The sequence below is a fragment of the Symphalangus syndactylus genome, chromosome 1, assembly GCF_028878055.3.
Source record: "Symphalangus syndactylus isolate Jambi chromosome 1, NHGRI_mSymSyn1-v2.1_pri, whole genome shotgun sequence".
NCBI classification, from domain to species: domain Eukaryota; kingdom Metazoa; phylum Chordata; class Mammalia; order Primates; family Hylobatidae; genus Symphalangus; species Symphalangus syndactylus.
The window spans coordinates 88,912,281-88,933,702 of NC_072423.2; the positions used below are offsets into that span (position 1 = coordinate 88,912,281).

Sequence of the window (21,422 nt, forward strand, 5' to 3'; positions counted from 1 at the left end):
TGCATGTGTTCTCACTTATAAGTGGGAGCTAAACATTGAGTACATATGGACACAAAGAAGGGAACAACAGGCACTGGGGCCTCCTTGAGGGTGGAGGATGGGAGGAGGGTGAGGTTAAAAAAACTACTATTGGGTACTATGCTTATTACCTGGGTGACAAAGTAACCTGTATATCAAATCCCCGTGACATGCCACTTACCTATATAACACATCTGCACATGTACCCCTGAACGTAAAATAAAATTTAAAAAACAAAAGAAAGAAGAAATGTTAAAATTATTAGAAATAAAGATAGAAGACTTCTTTACAAGGTCAAGGTAGTAAAGAATTTCTTAAACAGATCCCAGAACATGAATAGTACCAGTAAGAAATGATACGACCCACTTAGTCGTTATTAAGAATGTTACATAAGTGTGACAAGAGCAGCTACAAATCAAAGCCTTTTAGCAACACAAATAACCAACAAAAATAATGGGATATGGAATATATAAAATCCTCCTATACATTAACAGAAAAATACAACTTGATGAAAACTTAGTCCAAAGCCATGCACAGCCATTTCACAGGAGAAGAAAACAAAGGTTAATATATGAAAAGCATTCAATTTCTTAAGCAGTTGTGGAATGAAAGGAACGCTCCTACCACAATGGTATGAGTGTAAATGAAGACAACCACTTTAAAAACTATTCCCTAGTAAAGGTAAAGATACACATCCTTTATCACCCAGCAATTCCACTGCTAGTTAATATACGCAAGACAAATTCTTGTACATGTGCAACATATGACATGTACAAATGTTTCCAGAGCAGGATTGCCTGCAATACCTCAAATGTCCATGGACAGAGAACAGATCAATTGCATCACATTCCCTACTGGAGGACCACATACTGGCAAAAATAAATTACTTGAAGCAAATCAACAAAGATGAATTTTACACATTTAATGTTGAGCAAACAAAGCAAGTCACAAAAGAACATCATAATTGGATTAAAGACTTACATGTTAGACCTAAAACCATAAAAACCCTAGAAGAAAACCTAGGCATTACCATTCAGGACATAGGCATGGGCAAGGACTTCATGTCTAAAACACCAAAAGCAATGGCAACGAATGCCAAAATTGACAAATGGGATCTAATTAAACTAAAGAGCTTCTGCACAGCAAAAGAAACTACCATCAGAGTGAATAGGCAACCTACAAAATGGGAGAAAATTTTTGCAACCTACTCATCTGACAAAGGGCTAATATCCAGAATCTACAATGAACTCAAACAAATTTACAAGAAAAAAACAACCCCATCAAAAAGTGGGCAAAGGACATGAACACACTTCTCAAAAGAAGACATTTATGCAGCCAAAAAACACATGAAAGAATGCTCATCATCACTGGCCATCAGAGAAATGCAAATCGAAACCACAATGAGATACCATCTCACACCAGTTAGAATGGCCATCATTAAAAAGTCAGGAAACAACAGGTGCTGGGGAGGATGTGGAGAAATAGGAACACTTTTATACTGTTGGTGGGACTGTAAACTAGTTCAACCACTGTGGAAGTCAGTGTGGCGATTCCTCAGGGATCTAGAACTAGAAATACCATTTGACCCAGTCATCCCATTACTGGGTATATACCCAAAGGACTATAAATCATGCTGCTATAAAGACACATGCACACATATGTTTATTGTGGCACTATTCACAATAGCAAAGACTTGGAACCAACCCAAATGTCCAACAAGGATAGACTGGATTAAGAAAATGTGGCACATATACATCATGGAATACTATGCAGCCATAAAAAAGGATGAGTTCATGTCCTTTGTAGGGACATGGATGAAACTGAAAATCATCATTCTCAGTAAACGATCACAAGGTCAAAAAACCAAACACCGCATGTTCTCACTCATAGGTGGGAATTGAACAATGAGAACACATGGACACAGGAAGGGGAACATCACACTCTGGGGACTGTTGTGGGGTGGGGGGAGGAGGGAGGGATAGCCTTAGGAGATATACCTAATGCTAAATGAGGAGTTAATGGGTGCAGCACACCAACATGGCACATGGATACATATGTAACAAACCTGCACAATGTGCACATGTACCCTAAAACTTAAAGTATAATAATAATAAAATAAAATATATAAAAAAAGAAAAAAAGAAAAGAAAATAAATCCACTTTTTCTTTATCACTCAAGAGAACATGAGTGAAATTCATGTTATTACAGGGACATTTTTTTTTTTTTTGAGGTGGAGTTTTGCTCTTGTTGCCCAGGCTGGAGTGCAATGGCTCAATCTCGGCTCACTGCAACCTCTGCCTCCCAGGTTCCAGTGATGCTCCTGCCTCAACCTCCCGAGTAGCTAGGATTACAGGCATGTGCCACCATGCCCAGCTAATTTTGTATTTTTAGTAGCGATGGGGTTTCTCCATGTTGGTCAGGCTTGTCTCAAACTCCTGACCTCAGGTGATCTGCCCGCCTCGGCCTCCTAAAGTGCTGGGATTACAGGCATGAGCCACCGCACCCAGCACAGGGACAGTCCTGATTCTGGTCCATGTTTATGAAAAATCTGTTTGTTCCTATATCTTAGTATTATTATTAAGGGTTACAAGTTACTTACAAAAAAAAAGAACATCTTATTAATTCTACCTAAATAATGATTAGAAAACACAAAAACTAAGCAATATGTCGTGTGAAATATAAACATATGTGGAAAGACAAAATACAACGAAAAGGAAGAGAGTGATAAACACCAAATTCACCATAATTATGAGCTCTGATAAAGAGGGTGGCTTGGGGACGGATAACATGACAGCCTTCAAAGGTATCAGTGACACTCTTGTATCTCTAATCATAGCTGTGGGTACACAGTTTTTTGTCTCACTGTTATACGTACTTTTTTCATACATATTATTTAATTTTTTGAGAAATATAATTGAGGAAGCAAAACATCTTATTTTCATTAAATTTTTATCACATAATAATATTTTTATAGTCAACACCTGCAGAAAAATGTTACTGTTACATATCAGTCTCCAATGATAGCATATTTATTGGTACATAAGAGAAAAAACTCTTTTCAATAACTATGAGGTCATATAATTGCATTTTTTTTCAGCTATATTCCTACATCACAAAAGCAAAGAGAGTGATCCAGTATCTGCACACAGGAGTACATCAGACATTTTTATATCTTAAAATGAATAATAATAAGTGTTTTGCCATTTAAAGCTGTGTCACTTGAACAAATTAATCTTTGTGGGCTTAAAATTTTTGGACTAGAATGCAATAATAATAATACCTACCTAATGGGTTTACTGTGAACCTTAAGTGAAACGTGGAAAGTGAGTTTATCAGTGCCTGGAACTTAAAAATCACTTAGTAAATGGTAGTTTTTAAAATTTATAATTGAGATTTTCTTGCTCTAGACATCACTTATTTTACCATTTACCAGCTTTGCAACTTGGAAATGGCTTCCTCCATTTCGTGAACTTTTGTTTCCACAATTATAAAACAGAATCAATATTATATGTGGGGTAAGGCTTATACGTGGACAATTCTCGACATAAAAGTAATGGGTGCAGCACACCAACATGGCACATGTATACATATGTAACAAACCTGCACTTTGTGCACATGTACCCTCAAACTTAAAGTATAATAATAATAAAAAAATTTAAAAAGTAATTATTTAACTAATATTACCTTCCTAGCTGTTCCAAATGTAAAATAGTCCCTTAGAACAGAAAGAAGACTCTATAAAGTTCTTAAGTACTTCAATTTACATTTTCCTTAGTATAAATTATTTATAAGTGCAACAACGGGATTTTCTGACTCGTAACCAAGTTCTATTTGCAATTAGATCTTTAGCCTCACCTCTGACGAGCCCTGTGTCTCCCTTACCAATTCTTTGACACCAGAAACCTCCAACAGCAGATAATTCTGGGTGCCAGGGCCTTGCTGAGCAGTTGGGAACATGGCATAATGTTACTTCCTAATGGAGACCTTGGGGACAATCACCTGGGTGAAAGAAAGAGCCAAACAGAACCATTCCTTCTCAGCACTGCCAGGGACACAGCAATCACAAAAACGGACCCTGCCTTCAAGGGACAAGGAGACAATGGCTGATTAAGGCAAGGACACAAATAATTATGATGTAGCATACAGTTTTCATACAGAAGGCAATGATTAAAAAAATTGGAGTGCTAGGACGTGTAGAGAATAAAAAGGAAATTCACATCAGGAAAATACTAACTAAATAAAAGTTGGCATACTTTTATGTAGACTTTAAGATTGTCTTTTGGAAGCAAGGTCACTAGAAAATGAAAATAGGCTTAATTCAAAGAGAAATATTTTAAATATGTTATCAACCTAATAAAATATTCTCAAACCTTGGGGGAAGAGTAATGGCGATATATCAAATAAAGTGCTATTGACAAATCCAAATTGTAGTAAGAATTTCAACACACTCAAGCACTAAAATGTTGATCATTCGAATCAGCAAAGACAAGGTAAATGTTTATGCATTCATACAAATTCAAATTCAAGTTTATTTGGGAAGAATCATACATAGAACCACCTAAGTTATCTCGTTGGCCACAAAGTAACAAACAACCTGAGACTGACTGGGGAAATACAGGGCTCAAACAGAGAAAAGGACGCAAAAGACCAGGTTGTGCAGCCACAACTCAAGCCCCTTTGCTGCCATACATTTGCCAGGTCCTGACCCTGTTCCCATGCCAACTAAAATGAAGGCACATGCCTCTAACCACCCCACCATCCAGGACTCAAACCTCAGGTTTCACAACCATCCACAACTCAGACCCTAGGTAATCGTCCTCCCATCACCAATCACTCAAGCATTTCAGCAGATATGCAGAGACCCTCAATTAGAATGTTAAATGGATGATGGATCTTCTGTTCCCACTCTCCTTCACTCTACAGCATCTCTGAGAGGTGACTGCATGGCTTTACTTGAGTATTCTTGAAGAAGTAAATTCTCTATTCAAATGGTAGCCAGTTCCCCCAATGAACCGCTCCAGTGATTTTTTTTTTTAAGTGGCATCTTTTTAAATATCACACCACAATCAGCCTCCCCAGAACTACTTCTACCCAGTGGGTCTAACCCTATGGTTCCAAACTATCTTAAATTTAAAAAGAGAGGCAGAAAGAGAAAGAGAGAAGAGATGAAAGAGAGAGGCAGGAATGAACCTCGAATTAGGCAACAGAGCTACCTGCCATATTTCATCCTTTTAGATTAAATGAACAAATAATTACCTAACTATAGCTCTGTGTCTCTAATAAAATGAAGCAATGAACAAGGAAATAAAAATGTAATTAAAAATCCCACATATGAACATAAAAGTTGAATATTGTAGGGAGAGAGAGATGACAATATCTTTGGGCAAAACTTTGATTCACATCCCAAATATTTAGACTCTCCTGACACCACCAACTTTTTCCATTTCCCTACTTGATCTAGCACTGGGCTTGATGACCCTGCAGCTCCAGACTAGATTAAAAAGAGAGGGGACACAAGGGAACTTGACAGATGGAAGAAAAAGGTGGGTTCAGAGGTAAAAGTGCTATTTCAATTTATATTTCCAAATATGGAGGCTAATTCTTGCTTTGAGTGGCTGGGTACATGTACTATGGCACTAAAGTATAATTTTAGGCCATTTCTGCTAAATCTGACACAAGATATATACATGGTTCATTAGAAACCTAAGCGTGAGCCAATGAGGACAATATTTGGGGATCCCTAAGTATAGTGCTGCCAAGTGTACAGCCTCAGTGATTCTTGAATCTCTGCATGGATGCCTCCTTTCCACCTACTCAGCCCTAAAAGTGAAGCCAGAAGGTAAAAGTCATTGCTAACAGCCCATCTTTGGCCAACTTCTAGACTCTTTCTTGTCCTTAGGGACCTACCATCCACACCTGCTTATAGGGTGCGGGCTGCAGAAGTTCTTCTAATTAAGGTAGCATGAGCATGCCAGGCAGTCCCCTGGGGTCTTTTTCAAGAAGTGAAACCTGGTAAGGCAGAAACTTTTATTGCACCTCCTTCAGCTATGGTAAGTGTTAAACCAAAGTAATTGAAGTGAAGCCCAAGGTAGCGGAAGCTACTGATTTCCTGTCACCTGATGTCTATCAGCGATTTCATCTTCAGGCCTGGACTACCTCACTCACCCTCCCACTTGTGCTTGAGAAACGAACTGCACCCACTGAACTCCGCAGCTAGCATCCAAATCAGCCCTTGAGATTTGAGGCCTTGGAGACTCAGGTAAGGAATCAATTTGCTTTCTTTAAATGACTTAAAGGAGGTGATGGATAAGGTATAGAATGGTTTTGAAGACTGGAGGTTCTTGGTCTTAATTCTAGAGTTTCCCTAGTCAGACTTCCTAAAAGTTCTATAACTTAAGGAGGGGTGACGATATGAAGGCTTGCTTCCCACTCACTCCTCTAATCAGTCTCCCTCTCAACAATTACCCTACGCAGTCAACTGAATCATTCCACAAAAGTAGTAGATTGCAGCATATAGATTAAATCATGGTTTCTAAACCATTGGGTTCAAACTGGAGCTCTATCACTTACAAGCCATATAACCTCGGGCAAATTACTAAACCTCTAAAGCCTCAGCTTCCTCATCTATATAATGGGGGCAGTGGTACCCATTGCATTATGAAAATTAGAACTAAAATCCTGAATCCCTTAGGACTTCCCAATACCAAATGAGAAAATAATCAGTCATAGCCATAATGAAAAAAACTCCATTCCTCTTCCTATGAATGCTTTTGTCTACATTAAATGTAAATATACCTAGAAGTATAGGTGGCTTTACAGGCTAACATTTTCTGGAGGGGATTTGTGGACACCAAGTTGAGCACGAGATCCTGCCTCAAATCTATCACTGGGAAACCAAGAGTAAGAGGGGGCACTGCAGATGGGAGGGAGCTCTAATGAAGGAAAACAAGGATTAATTTTAATCATGTCATTACTGTTTTCTGAATCCAGTATATAAGTGATTCCCTTTCCCTGTTTCCCATAAAATGGCTTAATCTCACTGAGAATCCGGTGGAAAGAAATGTTTAATCCAGCATTGTGAGCATTTGTGTGTGTGTGTTTTGTTTGTTTGTTCATTTTTTAGTGGAGACAAGGTTTCTCCATGTTTGCCAGGCTGGTCTCGAGCTCCCGACCTCAGGGGATCCGCCTGCCTCAGCTTCCCAAAGTGCTGGGATTACAGGTGTGAGCCACCGCGCCCGGCCATTGTGAGCATATGTAAAGCTTCCCTGAGGAAGTAGCTGAGTTTGATGTTCAGCTTAACGTTACTGAGCTCATAGTACATAGAAAACAGGTTCCCTATGCAAGTCTAGTAGGATACAGGATTCTCGGAAGAAAGTAGTTGATGTCTAGTAAGGAAAGCAAAGAGCTAGGAGCTCTGAAGGATTCCTTGCAATCAGGCAAGGAGAGCAGGAATGCCCTCAGGTGATGTGCATGTCTAATGCAGAGTTTGATTGAAAGTAAAGAGGGAGGGAGAAGGAACCCTTCAAAGTTGAGAAGATTCAGGAAAGAAGGTAGAGGACACGTATAGACCAGTGGCTCTGGTGGTGGTAGTGGGATATGAGCTTGGGAAGTCATACGGGGCTGAATTCCAAAGGCCTTGAGGGGTTAGATGAAGGGTTTCTCCAGCAGGTAATGACAGGCCAGCAAAGGAGTTCAGGCTCAGGAAGAGCATCACTCAAAGCAGTGATTGGGAGCTTGATGTAGCAGCCTTGTGGACAATGGATTAGAAAAGAGAAAGACTGAAGGCAGAAAAGCATGAATGGAAATGAGAAACTTACAGGTGACTCTGGATATAGAAAAAAGAGCCACATGCAAAATGCGTTGCAGAGGTAGAAATGGCATGACTTGGCCACTGACTGACCAATAGCCAAGATGAAGATGGACCGAGAGATGATGGAGCTAAAGTGAAATGTGGTCCCAACTCTCTAAGCCTGGGTGGCAGAAGAAACAAATAAAACAATCCGAGACATGAGGCCTGAGAAAAGACCACTGACTTCGCAGCACAGTCCTCAAAGAGCAGTTTCAGTCCAGTGACTGGCGGAAACTAGTTGCCAAGCATTGAGAAGTGAGTGGGTGGAGAGGAGGTGGGGGAAGAGAGTGGGTAGCAAAGCTTTGAAGCAGCTGCGGTGAAGAAAAAGTGAGCCTGGGCAGTGGCCAAGGACATTGCTAGATTAAAAGAAGAGGACTTTGGGATTCAGGGACACAGAAGTACATTTTAGTCATAAAAGGAGTATTTAGCACCTTAACAAATGCAACTTATCTCATATTCTCAAAATGATACTTTGAAATGGGGAAGGCAACTATTACCCTAAACTTACAGAGACCACAAGAGGAGCAAGCAAGAGAGCTGGGACTAACTCTGTCTGCTACATATTGCCAGAAATTGGGAGACTGAAGGTGCAAACAAGAAATAATTTCTTGGAAGGGCTAACAGCTTGGTTGGACTGAGATGGGCTGAAAAGCACAGAGGGAAGGGAAGTAAGAGCATTCTTCCTCGGAGATAAGTGCACAGGAGGCCAGAAAAGATAAAAATGCAAAGCTATTTTGAGTGGAAAAGAATGAAGGTGAGGTAACAAAAGTGAGGCAGTTTTAAACTTCTCAGTATATGATGGTATGAGTGGACTTAAAAGTCTATTCAAACCAAAACCCATAAAGGCTGTGAGATCGTCTTCAGTGGATGGATGTGAAAACAGGGGTGCCTTTAAAAATAAAAAAAAAAATTGCAGGCGTTAGTGTGAGTAATTAAATGCGGTACTGAGTGATCACCTGAGTCTTGATTTTAACATTCATGCTGATTTTGACACCAGCAAATGTAAAACTTACTGTTATCATATTTTGGCTAATGTGGTCCATAACCCCTACTAATCTACCAACTAGTCTTTGAGCACAACTGTGCATTGAGCACTAAGTCATTGTGAAAAATTTATTTTAATGATAAGGCAAAATTGCAAGAATCTCCAATTTCCATAGGAGTATGTGGGCTAGTTTTACATACTTATGAATTCTCATGGAATGAAAGCTTTTCATTACAGAGATCTATATATATATGATATATATATCAGATATATATCATATATATAGATATAGATAGATATAGATATGATATATAGATATATATGATATATAGATATATAGATATATATATGAGATATATATCAGATATATATATGACAGAGAGATAGTTTCCATAAAAAATAAAAAACAGAGAAAGCACTCGTGTTTGTTTATAAACTACTATTTTATACAAATATTTGTTTAAGGTCTGTAGAAGTATAGTTGCCATCATGAGATACCATGTTAACAAAGAAATAAAATACACACACACACACACACACACACACACACACACACACACAGCCCTCGTGGTCATTATTGCCATTAGTCACAACAGGCATAGCCCAAGTAGAATTGGCTTACAAAAAAGGTTTATCTCACCAATAATACAGACACAGCTTTAATCAAGAAGTTGATGAATAAAATGAAATTAAAACAATGGTAGTCCAATCATCTCCTTCAGTTCAAACAATTGATGATCTTTGCACTTTAAGTTATCTTCACTAGAGTTACCCCTCTGGGGCGGAGTGTAGTGACTCCCAGCTCATTCCATACTTGCCATAGGACCTTGGGAAAAATAACCTCTCTGAACCTCCATTTCCTCATCTGCAGAAAGTAGTCAAAATGCCTACTTAGGAAGGTGTTGAGTTGGTAATACCATATACAATATCCCTAGTATATAGTAGGTGCTCAGTAAACAACTATAATTATCTGGACTCACCTATAGTACAGCAGAAAAAGCATCAACATCAGAGCCATGGTGACTGCCTTCTAGCTTGGCTCTGCTGCTAACCGTGAGGTCTTTACCAAGGCACATTCTATACCCAGACTGCAGTTTCCTCATTTGTGAAATGAACAGAATGGTTTCTGAGGTTTGGACTAGCTCTAGGAATCCTACCTGGTGACCAGAATCAGTCTGCAAACTCTTTAGTGGGCTATATTAAAATATTCCTTTTTGTTAGATGTCTTGTAGAGTGGCTTGTTGTACAAAGCAGATCCCCAGGACCATGTGGCATCTGGCTACCTAGGGCAGGGGCAAAATCAAGTGAGAAACAATCAAAGTTTCTTCTCTCTTTCCTCTAGCCCATGCGCCAGACGGATAATAATTTTCAATTGATTTATAGTCATTCACATAGTGCATATATTGGAAGGAGAAAAGAGGGGTCATAGGGAAAGGCTGAATTCCTGTTTCTCACAGGAGACAAAGCAGCCTGGTACCCTGGACGCCTCATTTGAGAGATCCAAGTCTTCATTTTAAATCTTTACTGGCTGGGCGTGGTGGCTCACAACTGTAATCCTAGCACTTTGGGAGGTGGAGGGGGCAGATTGCTTGAGTCCAGGAGTTCAAGACCAGCCTGGGCAACATGGCAAGACCCCATCTCTAAAAAAAATATAAAAATTAGCTAAGTATGGTGGCGGTTGCCCATGGTCCCAGCTACTCCAGAGGCTGAGGCAGAAGGATCACCTGAGCCCAGTAGGCAGAGGCTGCAGTGAGCTGTGATCATGCCACTGCACTGCAGCCTGGGCGACAGAGCAAGGCCCTGTCATGAAAACAAACAAATAAAGATTTACTAATTATGTAACTTGGCAGAGTAACCTAACTTCTCCGTGCCCTTGTTTCCTCTTCTATAAAACACAGGTGATGATTCACCCCTTGCCTATTCTATAAGGCTCAGATGAGATGCCATGTGTCAAATTTACTTCTAGCCATAAAGTAGGTATAAGTGTGAGTGACAGTAGTCAGCTGCCTGTTTTACAGCACACCTGCAGCTACTCAGCTCTGACTGACTTCAGTAAGATATACTTCAGCCTGTGGTCTAATGGCTGGGATGTGGCACTGGCTTCAGTAAGATATGTGACCTGGATAGACAGTCTTGATTTCCAAGACATCTTACATGACTTACAATCAATAAAGACAAGAGCAAAGATGTGTCCCCAAAAGAGGGATTTTCAGATTCCAGGAAAGACCCAATGGAGTCCATATAAGTGGTTAACATAAAGAAGTGAATACTAAGGAAATCCAAGATGAAGATTGAACAGAATCTTAAAATGTCTGAGCTGGAAAGGGCCTTATTAATTGCCTTCTCATTTCAGAAATGAATAAATCATGAAAACTGATAAATAGCATTTACTACACTCTCCCTTTGTCCTAGGCACAATTACATATGTTAACTTATTTATGTCTTACATCTCAGAGAGGGGTACTGTTCTAACTTTACAGAAGGATAAAATTGAAACCAATGCTCAGTAAAGTACAAAGAACAAGAATAGCAACAAAAATAACTATTTATTCCAACATGGGTTCTTTGCATACATTTATTTATTCAATAATATTTATTAAGAAGTAACTAAATCCAAGAATTATTTTAGATACTGAAAAAGAGAGAACAAAATCTCTATTTTGATGGAACTTCCATTCTGTGGGGAAGAGATTGACAATAAGCAATTAAATAAATAAGGTAATTTCCTACAGTGATCAATGCCGTAAAGCAAATAAGATAGGATTTTGTAAAAGACAGCAAATAGGAGTACGTGTTATAGATTGAGGGTTCAAGGTAGCCTCCTATAGGAGCTGACATTTGAGCTACACCTGAACAAAGACATTAGCCATGCACAGACCATGAGCCCAGTTAAGTGTTATAGCAGCCCACGAGATAAGAATTTTTATTATTTCAATTTTACAGTTGAACCTGAGGCCCAGAGAATTTAAAGAACTTGCCCAACATCTCAGAACAAATAGAGGAATCACTATTGAAACCTAGGCAATCTGACTCAGGAGGCCACAGTCCTACATACCGCATTAGACAGCCGCAGAGAGCCTTTTTTTTCCCTTTGAGACCGAGTCTTACTCTGTTGCCCAGGCTAGAATGCAGTGGCGTGATCTCAGCTCACTGCAACCTCTGCCTCCTGAGTTCAAGCAATTCTCCTGCCTTAGCTTCCCGAGTAGCTGGGATTACAGGTGCACACCAACACACCTGGCTAATTTTTGTATTTGTAGTAGAGATGGGGTTTTGCCATGTTAGCCAGGCTGGTCTCAAACTCTTGACCTCAGGTTATCTGCCCATCTTGGCCTCCCAAAGTGCTTCGATTACAGGCATGAGCCACCATGCCCGACCTAGAGAGCCTTCTTGATGTGACTTGCACAAGGTGGCAGAGTTAGAGACAGAGGGAGGCCTGGAATTGACCCCTCCTGCTTCTACAGATAGTCCTTACCATACTCTGCAATGTTGCCTCTGGCCCATCATAATGCACAAAGGCAGACAAGCAAAAGGACAAGGACAAGTCCATTGAAAATACATTTTTCAATATTAAAGCACAAGAAAAGCATCCAGGAATAAGAAACAAAGAGGACATGCAGTCATACATGCAAGGTGTTCTCTACAAAGATAAAGTATGCCCCAAACCCAGTTGCCAAGATCACTAGCAGGGACTCCTGGGCCCACATGTTCTTCCTAAACAACCCCTCCATCTCCTTTCTCAGAACTCAGCAGTAGGCCTTGCCTCAGATCCAAGGTCACTCGGAAGAGGCCATGTCTACCCTCAATGACACTCATGGAGGAAATGCTGAGAGAAGCATTCAGATGCACGACACAAGGTAAGATTGCCAAAAATCTTGTTCTTGCTCTCCTCACTTTGTTACTTGTTTTATTTTTAGGAGTTTTGAGAGCAAAATGACAACACCCAGAAATTCAGTAAATGGGACTTTCCCGGCAGAGCCAATGAAAGGCCCTATTGCTATGCAACCCGGTCCAAAACCACTCTTCAGGAGGATGTCTTCGCTGGTGGGCCCCACGCAAAGCTTCTTCATGAGGGAATCTAAGGCTTTGGGGGTAAGTCAGTTGCCCTCCGTCCCACGTCGTAGGGATTCTCTGGCCAACAGAAGCTGATGCTGTATAGGCCACATACAGAATTCAATCCAACTTGAAGAATTGGGATCCAACATGATGTGTTCTTTATGTCTAACACAGTGGGCCAAATCAGGGGTGCATCAGAGAAGTTATCACCTAGATCACCTCTGGGTGATCTTATGTCACCTTTTGGTTTTGGGGCTTGTATATTCAGGGGTCCCCCATCCCAGTGCATTGCCAGAATCCCAGGCATACCTGCTCCCTTGGAAATGCCCCATGTGGTTGAGGAAACAGATTTGAACAAGAAAAGACAAAATTCTTGGCGCACCTCCACTGCTTCCTTTAGGCATTCCTCACAGCTCCAAGTCAGGAGCCAGGGCTTCCAACCTTGTCTTTGCCTGCTAGCAGTGATGATTTCAGCTCATCCATTGCTGCCTCTGTTCTCCCCCCAGGCTGTCCAGATTATGAATGGGCTCTTCCACATTGCCCTGGGGGGTCTTCTGATGATCCCAGCAGGGATCTATGCACCCATCTGTGTGACTGTGTGGTACCCTCTCTGGGGAGGCATTATGGTGAGTAAAAGAATAGCAGCCATTTGGGAAATGGTGCAGACAAAAATGTTAAAAGGCTCCACAGGGATATGCCAGATTATTTCTGTGTTGAGGGAAATATATGAGTAGGAAATATTATTGGATTAAAGTAATTAAGAAGACAGGTTCACCAAATTGAGTATAAATCCCATGGTTGAGAGTCAGTGGTCCTGTTTCATGTGAATTCAGAGAAAGGGGCCCTGCATGGATCTCACAGGGACTGTCCAAAGCAAGAACTCTCCAAAGTCAGTTCTGGTGGGGAGGGTGGCCCTAGACATTTAAACTAGATAGCAAGATGTTTTGGAAAGCAAGAGGGAGCAGGAGCATCCACTTCCTCCCATCTACTCCTTCTTGCTTACAATTCTGTTTGGTTACTATGGTACCTGGTGAAATCTGTCCCATCACAAATCAGTCTCATTTTGCTTATCAACAGAGCAGCACTCTTTTGGCTGTTTTATGTACATGTTTTCCAAATCTGTAACCCTGTCTGGGTGTGGCACATAGGACAGTGATGTTTATTTCCCCGTGACACTTTTCATAGTTGCCACTATAAAAGATAAGTCCAGGATTAAAATTTTCCAAACAAGTAGAGATGGGTTAGAACAAGAGTTTCTTCCATTCCACAGCCTGAACGTGAGAAAAGGAAGATGAGCAATAGTCATCATCACTTCCTGTAACAGCCAATGTTTTAATGGAGTGCCTGTGCCATTCAGGTCAAGTATTTCCTTCTGCATCCGTTCACTCTTCAGAGGGCATCAGAGTCATTTATGTCACTGTGAACCCCAAAGGGCAGTTCCACAAGTTAAAAACAAAGAAAAACTAGAAATAAAACTTTTAAATTCATGGTATGAGTATTAATTGATGAGGAAATATGAGTTCTGTTTCTTTAGTCTTACTATATTCCTAGTCACAGATCCCCAGATGATTGAGTAAAAAGCATGAATTTAGTGTCACTGAGCCTGAATAAAGGAGAAATATGACAGCTGAAAAATGAATACAACTGATAAAAATGGGTGGATGGTTGTGTGAAAGTTGCTGAAAGTGTAGGCTTCTTTCTGACCAGTTATCAATGTTAAAAAGTGATCTCCCTCTCTCCTCTATCTCCTGCCTTGCCCACCCCCTCTCCATCTCCCCCACCTCTCTTTTTTACAGTATATTATTTCCGGATCACTCCTGGCAGCAACGGAGAAAAACTCCAGGAAGTGTTTGGCAAGTAACCATATGTCCTTCTTTCCCACGTGTCAGAGAAGTACCTATTTTTTCGGTTAAAAACTGAGACCCTTAAAAAGCCAAGGTATCACAGCCTCTCAGCCCTAAAAAGCAAAGACCCTCCACAATGTTATTGTGATTTTATTTATGAAAAACTTAGAAGCGAGGTCTATCTGAAGTATGTTCATGGGAACAGAACTAAAAGCAGATCCATGAAAACCATATCTACAGTCTTATGAATGTTAAATGCTGTGTGAAAATAATAGATCTTTCTGAAAGCCCTATCTTTTCTCCCAGATCACTATTTAGGAAAATTATCTGATCAATGTCATGATTGATTCAAATTCTAGCTAAGCTACTTTTTGGCCGTAACATTGAACAAGTCAGTTTACCTCTATGTTTCTGAGTTTTCACCTAGAAAGAAAGGGTAACAGTCCTTGCTACCATGTGATGTCCAATGGAGATGAAAGGCAGTAGACTGTGTGATGGTGCTTCAGAGGCTATAAGGTGCTACACTGCGGTCTTGCCCATAAAACCCCTAGGGACTCATGTAGATCCAGAGGAAACTGGCCTGCAGATGCTGTATGGATGAAAACTGTTTACCAGCTCCCAAAAAATTCCTCCCTCAACACTGCCTCTTACTAAACTGAGTCACTTTCATAATCAATGAGGGAATGGGTGGATTGAGATCGTTCCTGTCTTAAAGTGGCCTGACAAACTCAGTTTTGGGGGAAAACCTTTTATGAACATCAAATTATTCTCTAGATACAGCCAGACTTACTGACTTGCCATGTGTAGGTCATAGAGCCAGGAATGAAATATGTGCAGCATAAAATAATAATCAGTAATCCCATATCATTATGGTACTTGTTATTTATATTTTCCTGTTTCAACCTTTTATCATCCCTGCAAGGTAGAACATTCACACTGATAGTCTCTTACCTATACTACCCAAAGACATCAGCCCTAATTGTATTTTGGAAGATGGCTGACTGGGGCTGATTGCAGCCTATGTCAGCAGGAATAGGTGTTGTTACTGTTGTTGCTTCTGCTTTTTTTATTTCCATTTATTTGATAGTACAGATCTAGAGGGTTCTATCTGAACCTTCCCAACCTATACTTCATAATACCATCCCACTAAAGTGTGATACAAGAACCTTCTTCACTCTCTTCCCTCTACCTATTTATGAAGGCAGATAATAAACTGGATAATATTTACCTTCACTTATTCAATAAATATTTATTGAATGCCTACTAGGATGGTGGCAGTGGCAGTGAATGAAATGCAAGGATACAAGATATAGAATCAAGGGTTACTCTTAGAATTTTTGCTTTATAAAACAGATGGATGGTGAATGAGATAGGGAAGACTGAGAAAAGAACAGGATAGAGACATGATTTTATTTTATAGTGACAAAGAGGCTAAAAACAACTGAGAGAACTTCAGTATATTTAGTTGTAGTTGCTTTGTCAGTCAGGGCAGTTGCATTTGGAACTCCCTCCCAGATTATGTTTTCCAAAGGGAAATCAAACCCAATTAATAAATCTGTGTCTCCATTTCAGGTCAAAGGAAAAATGATAATGAATTCATTGAGCCTCTTTGCTGCCATTTCTGGAATGATTCTTTCAATCATGGACATACTTAATATTAAAATTTCCCATTTTTTAAAAATGGAGAGTCTGAATTTTATTAGAGCTCATACACCATATATTAACATATACAACTGTGAACCAGCTAATCCCTCTGAGAAAAACTCTCCATCTACCCAATACTGTTACAGCATACAATCTCTGTTCTTGGTAAGTGTTCTTGGTAAGTGTGAGATTGGATTTCTCTCCAGGGAGGAAGGATGACTTGTTTATTATGAGCATGAACTCTGGATCCAGACCACCTGAGTTTGCTAGTTATTGTCTATGTAGCTTTGGGAAAGAATTTTAACCACACTGTGCCTCAATTTCTTCAACTGTAAAATGGGGATGGTAACACTATTTATCTAATAGGGTTGTTCTGAGGAATAAATAAGTTAATATATACAAAGCATTTGGGACAGTGTTTGGTACATAGAAGTGCTATATAAGCATTGGCTTTAACATTAATTATTGTCAACATCATTAATGGCATCAATATTTATCATTATATTGATTAAGATGAGCATAGAAAAAATACCTAAGATGTTATGAATATCTTTTGCCCAAGGACTTTTAAACGTAGAGTTTTAAAGAGATAAAAAAAAAAAAAAATGCATCTCCCAAGGATGAAGAGGTCTCCTTGGCATGATGCCACATCAACTAAGGCTGAATACAATTTAATTTGAGACTCATAACTTCTTCTTTCCTATATAGAATTGATTCTTCAACTGATTATTCATACCTTACTTTCTATCAGCAATACACACTAACCATCTGTTGTGTGCCAAAAGTTGTGTTAAGAGTTAGGGTTATAAAGACGTTGTCTCCTGTACTAGCAGTTCTCACAGCTGGTCATTACTTGTCTAAAGAATTGATCTCTTCATCATTCAATTATAGTCAACAATAACTTCCTGAACACCAACAGTGTTCTTGTGCCATTATTACATTTTCACCTTCATTCTTCTGTTGTTTTTCAGGGCATTTTGTCAGTGATGCTGATCTTTGCCTTCTTCCAGGAACTTGTAATAGCTGGCATTGTTGAGAATGAATGGAAAAGAACATGCTCCAGATCCAAATCTGTAAGTAGTAGCCCCTCTGGCCAAAATCTCCCTCTAGAAAATCCACATACACAAAGGATCATTTATGGAGAATGTAATCTGATGAGTCATTGAAACTAGGAGCTTGATTTAAAAAAAAAATTGGTCTTGGCATATTTCTAGAAAGCAAATAATATCAATAATAAGAAAAGATGTCTTGAAATTTGAAATAAGTCTGTAGTTAGAGCCTACAGTTCTACATTCTGTGCGTCTTCTTTTTTTTTTTTTTTTTTTTTTTGAGACAGAGTCTCACTTTGTCACCCAGGCTAGAGTGCAATGGTGTGATCTTGGCTCACTGCAACCTCCGCCTCCCAGGTTCAGGTGATTCTCCTGCCTCACCCTCCCGAGTAGCTAGGGTTACAGGCACCCGCCATCATGCCTGGCTAATTTTTATATTTTTGTAGGGACAGGTGTTCACCATGTTGGCCAGGCCAGTCTTGAACTCCTGACCTCAGGTGATCCTCCCCCCTCAGCCTCCCAAAGTGCTGGGATTGCAGGCATTAGCCACCATGCCCTGCCTCTGTGCATCTTCTTATTAACCTTCCCTGTTGCTTGACTTTAGGTTTCCATCCTGATTTCATGATTCCATATTCAGTGTGTAAAAGCAAGATGGTTGAAGGTTGAAGGCTGACTAAAGTCACTAGTTCTTTAGTTTCATTTTTCAGTATTCCCCTCTTCCCTCCTTTTCACCTAATTCCTCTTCCAAAACAACAGGTTAAAGGGTTCCACAAATGGGAAATAAAAAGAGACCAATAATAGATACATTACTAACTGCTTCAGAACTAGTCTGTTAGATTAAGAATAGAATTTAGACATCATCGCTAATTACTTCATTTTGCATTTAAAGAAAAATAGTATCAAAGAGAGAAAATTATTCTCCCAGAGTTATATTCACTAAAGGCAAATCAGAACAAAAATCTAAACTCTTCTATTACTGCAATGTTCTTTTCCCAATACCACGTGGTCATTCCAGGCACTGTGGTCAATGTCTGCTGCCCTTGAAGATTTATTCAGACTCGAGTTTTAATAAGTGACTTGATAAGGATTTAAGCATCTGCAAAATAAATCGTGGCATTTAAAGGCATATAATAAATGACATGAGTAGCATAAAAACCAGGAGGTATTTGATAAATGTTTGTGGAGATTGTTGACAAAGGTGTCAGTGGTAAAAGTAAAGAATAGTTTGTTTAATTTTGTGTTTTAGAACATAGTTCTCCTGTCAGCTGAAGAAAAAAAAGAACAGACCATTGAAATAAAAGAAGAAGTGGTTGGGCTAACTGAAACATCTTCCCAACCAAAGAATGAAGAAGACATTGAAATTATTCCAATCCAAGAAGAGGAAGAAGAAGAAACAGAGACAAATTTTCCAGAACCCCCCCAAGATCAGGAATCCTCACCAATAGAAAATGACAGCTCTCCTTAAGTGATTTCTTCTATTTTCTGTTTCCTTTTTTAAACATTAGTGTTCACTGCTTCCAAGAGACACGCTGACTTTCATTTCTTGAGGTACTCTGCACATACCCACATCTCTATCTGGCCTTTGCATAGAGTGACCATAGCTCCTTCTCTCTTACATTGAATGTAGAGAATGTAGCCGTTGTAGCAGCTTGTGTTGTCATGATTCTTCTTTTGAGCAACTTTCTTACATTGAAGAAAGGCAGAATGAGTGCTTCAGAATGTGATTTCCTACTAACCTGTTCCCTTGGATAGGCTTTTTAGTATAGTATTTTTTTTTTCATTTTCTCCATCAGCAACCAGGGAGACTGCACCTGATGGAAAAGATATATGACTGCTTCATGACATTCCTAAACTATCTTTTTTTTTTCCACATCTACGTTTTTGGTGGAGTCCCTTTTGCATCACTGTTTTAAGGACGATAAAAAAATAACAACTAGGGACAATATAGAACCCATTCCATTTATCTTTCTACAGGGCTGGCATTGTGGCACATTCTTAGAGTTATCACATCCTATGAGGGAAGCTCTAAATGGCCAACACCCATCTGTTTTTTGTAAAAACAGCATAGCTTATACATGGACATGTCTCTGCCTTAACTTTTCCTAACTCCCACTCTAGGCTATTGCTTGCATGTCTACCTACTTTTAGCCTTTATGCAAGAAAAGAAAAAAATGACCACAGAAAATGCCACAGTGAGGTGCCCAAATTTCAAATAATAATCAACATTTAGTTGTATTTATAATTTCCAGATGACAAAGTATTTCATCAAATAACTTCTTTGATGTTCCATGATCAAGAAAGAATCCCTATCTCTATTTTACAAGTAATTCAAAGAGATCAAATAACTTGTAAACAAGAAAAGGTAACTTGTCAACATTCATAACTAGTAATTATGAGGGCCTTGTTTCATAACCAGGTCTTCTTACTCAAATCCTGTGATGTTTGAAATAACAAAATTGTCTCTCCAATGTCTGCATAAACTGTGAGAGCCAAGTCAACAGCTTTTGTCAAGAATTTACTCTCTGACCAGCACTAAACAAGCACTGAGAGACACAGAGAGTCAGAATCAGATTTTACCCATGGGGATAAAAAGAGTCAGACTTTCACCACATTTGGAAAACTACTTGCATCATAACTATATAATTAACTGGTAGTTTATATAAAGCAGCCACTAAGTGCTATAGACATTCTCAGAGTATCATACTCGGAAACAATGTAATTAAAATGCCAAATCTGAGTCAACAGCTGCCCTACTTTTCAATTCAGATATACTAGTACCTTACCTAGAAATAATGTTAACCTAAGGTGAAGTCACTATAATCTGTAGTCTATTATTTGGGCATTTGCTACATGATGAGTGCTGCCAGATTGTGGCAGGTAAAGAGACAATGTAATTTGCACTCCCTATGATAGTTCTACATTTTTAGAGACCACTAGTGGAAGACATTCCCTATAATTAGAAAAAAACAGAGACTGAATATTTCTGTGTAAGTAAAGTTCTCAAATTTCATTCTAAATTAATAAAACTACCTTTGTGTTCTTTTCTGCAACAGATGATTCTAACATGGGTGTTTGTCTATTCTTCTCTACTCTTGAAACGTTAGACCATGGGAGGCTCTTACAGCCTTGAGTTCCTATTTACATAACCCCAATCTAGGTTTGAGCTGTAAGTTGTCAGGTCATCAAATATTCATGTCTATATATTCTTACACACATTCCCAAAGAAAATGTTCATGGGATAGGTCATTGATAACGGATTCCTTATTCCCAGAACTGCAGACAACTGAAATATATGGCAGGTGATCCTAACTGGAACTAGAGAAGAAGGAAAAGGGCATGGTAGGGGCAGGCCTGAGAAACAAATGAAAGTCAGAAATCTTTAAAAAAAATACAAGATCTTATTTCTATCTTATTTTTTCTCCACTTCTGAAATATATATCAGGATTCCTCTCCAAACCCATGGTTTCTCTAAGAATTTTGAGTCATTTGTATGACCTCAAATAATTAGTTTTTGCTGACCTCAGATAACTCCTTGTAACAGGAGACATCTTTAATGTCTACTATTAAAGAAAAATGAGAATTCCTATGACCTTCTCCCCAATTATCCCTTTGGCAATATAGAGTCGAATAATAACATTGGCCAATAGTAAACATGCTTTGCCAAGAAGTGGAAGATGTATTCTCTAGCCTTAGTGTTTCCTCTCTATTTGTATTTTTGTAAAAATAATGTTATATCACAAAGGAAATAAACTTTAAAAACCCAATTGCACTCATTGACTAGGAGGCTGACATAACTTCTTTTCATTTTCTTCTGGTTTTCTTATAATCTTTGTTTAAAATAAGGTGATAAACCATCCCAGTTTGTCTGGGTCTGAGGGATTTCCTGGGATACAGGATTTTCAATGTTAAAACCAAGATAGTCCCAGGCAAACAGGATGGTTGATTATCCTACTTCATAGTAATAGATAACTTTACTCAG

The 21,422-nt window shown here is 39.2% G+C and overlaps 1 protein-coding gene across 1 annotated transcript; it reads left to right on the plus strand.

Moving 5' to 3' along the window:
• Window positions 1-5,850: 5,850 nt before the first annotated feature.
• MS4A1 (membrane spanning 4-domains A1) lies at window positions 5,851-21,212 on the plus strand. The gene is made up of 7 exons (XM_055275029.2): window positions 5,851-6,278; window positions 12,768-12,942; window positions 13,413-13,532; window positions 14,703-14,759; window positions 16,323-16,559; window positions 17,366-17,467; window positions 18,690-21,212. The coding sequence occupies exons 2-7, from the start codon at window positions 12,784-12,786 to the stop codon at window positions 18,906-18,908; spliced, it is 894 nt and encodes a 297-aa protein (XP_055131004.1). The 5' UTR covers window positions 5,851-6,278; window positions 12,768-12,783; the 3' UTR covers window positions 18,909-21,212.
• Window positions 21,213-21,422: the final 210 nt, after the last annotated feature.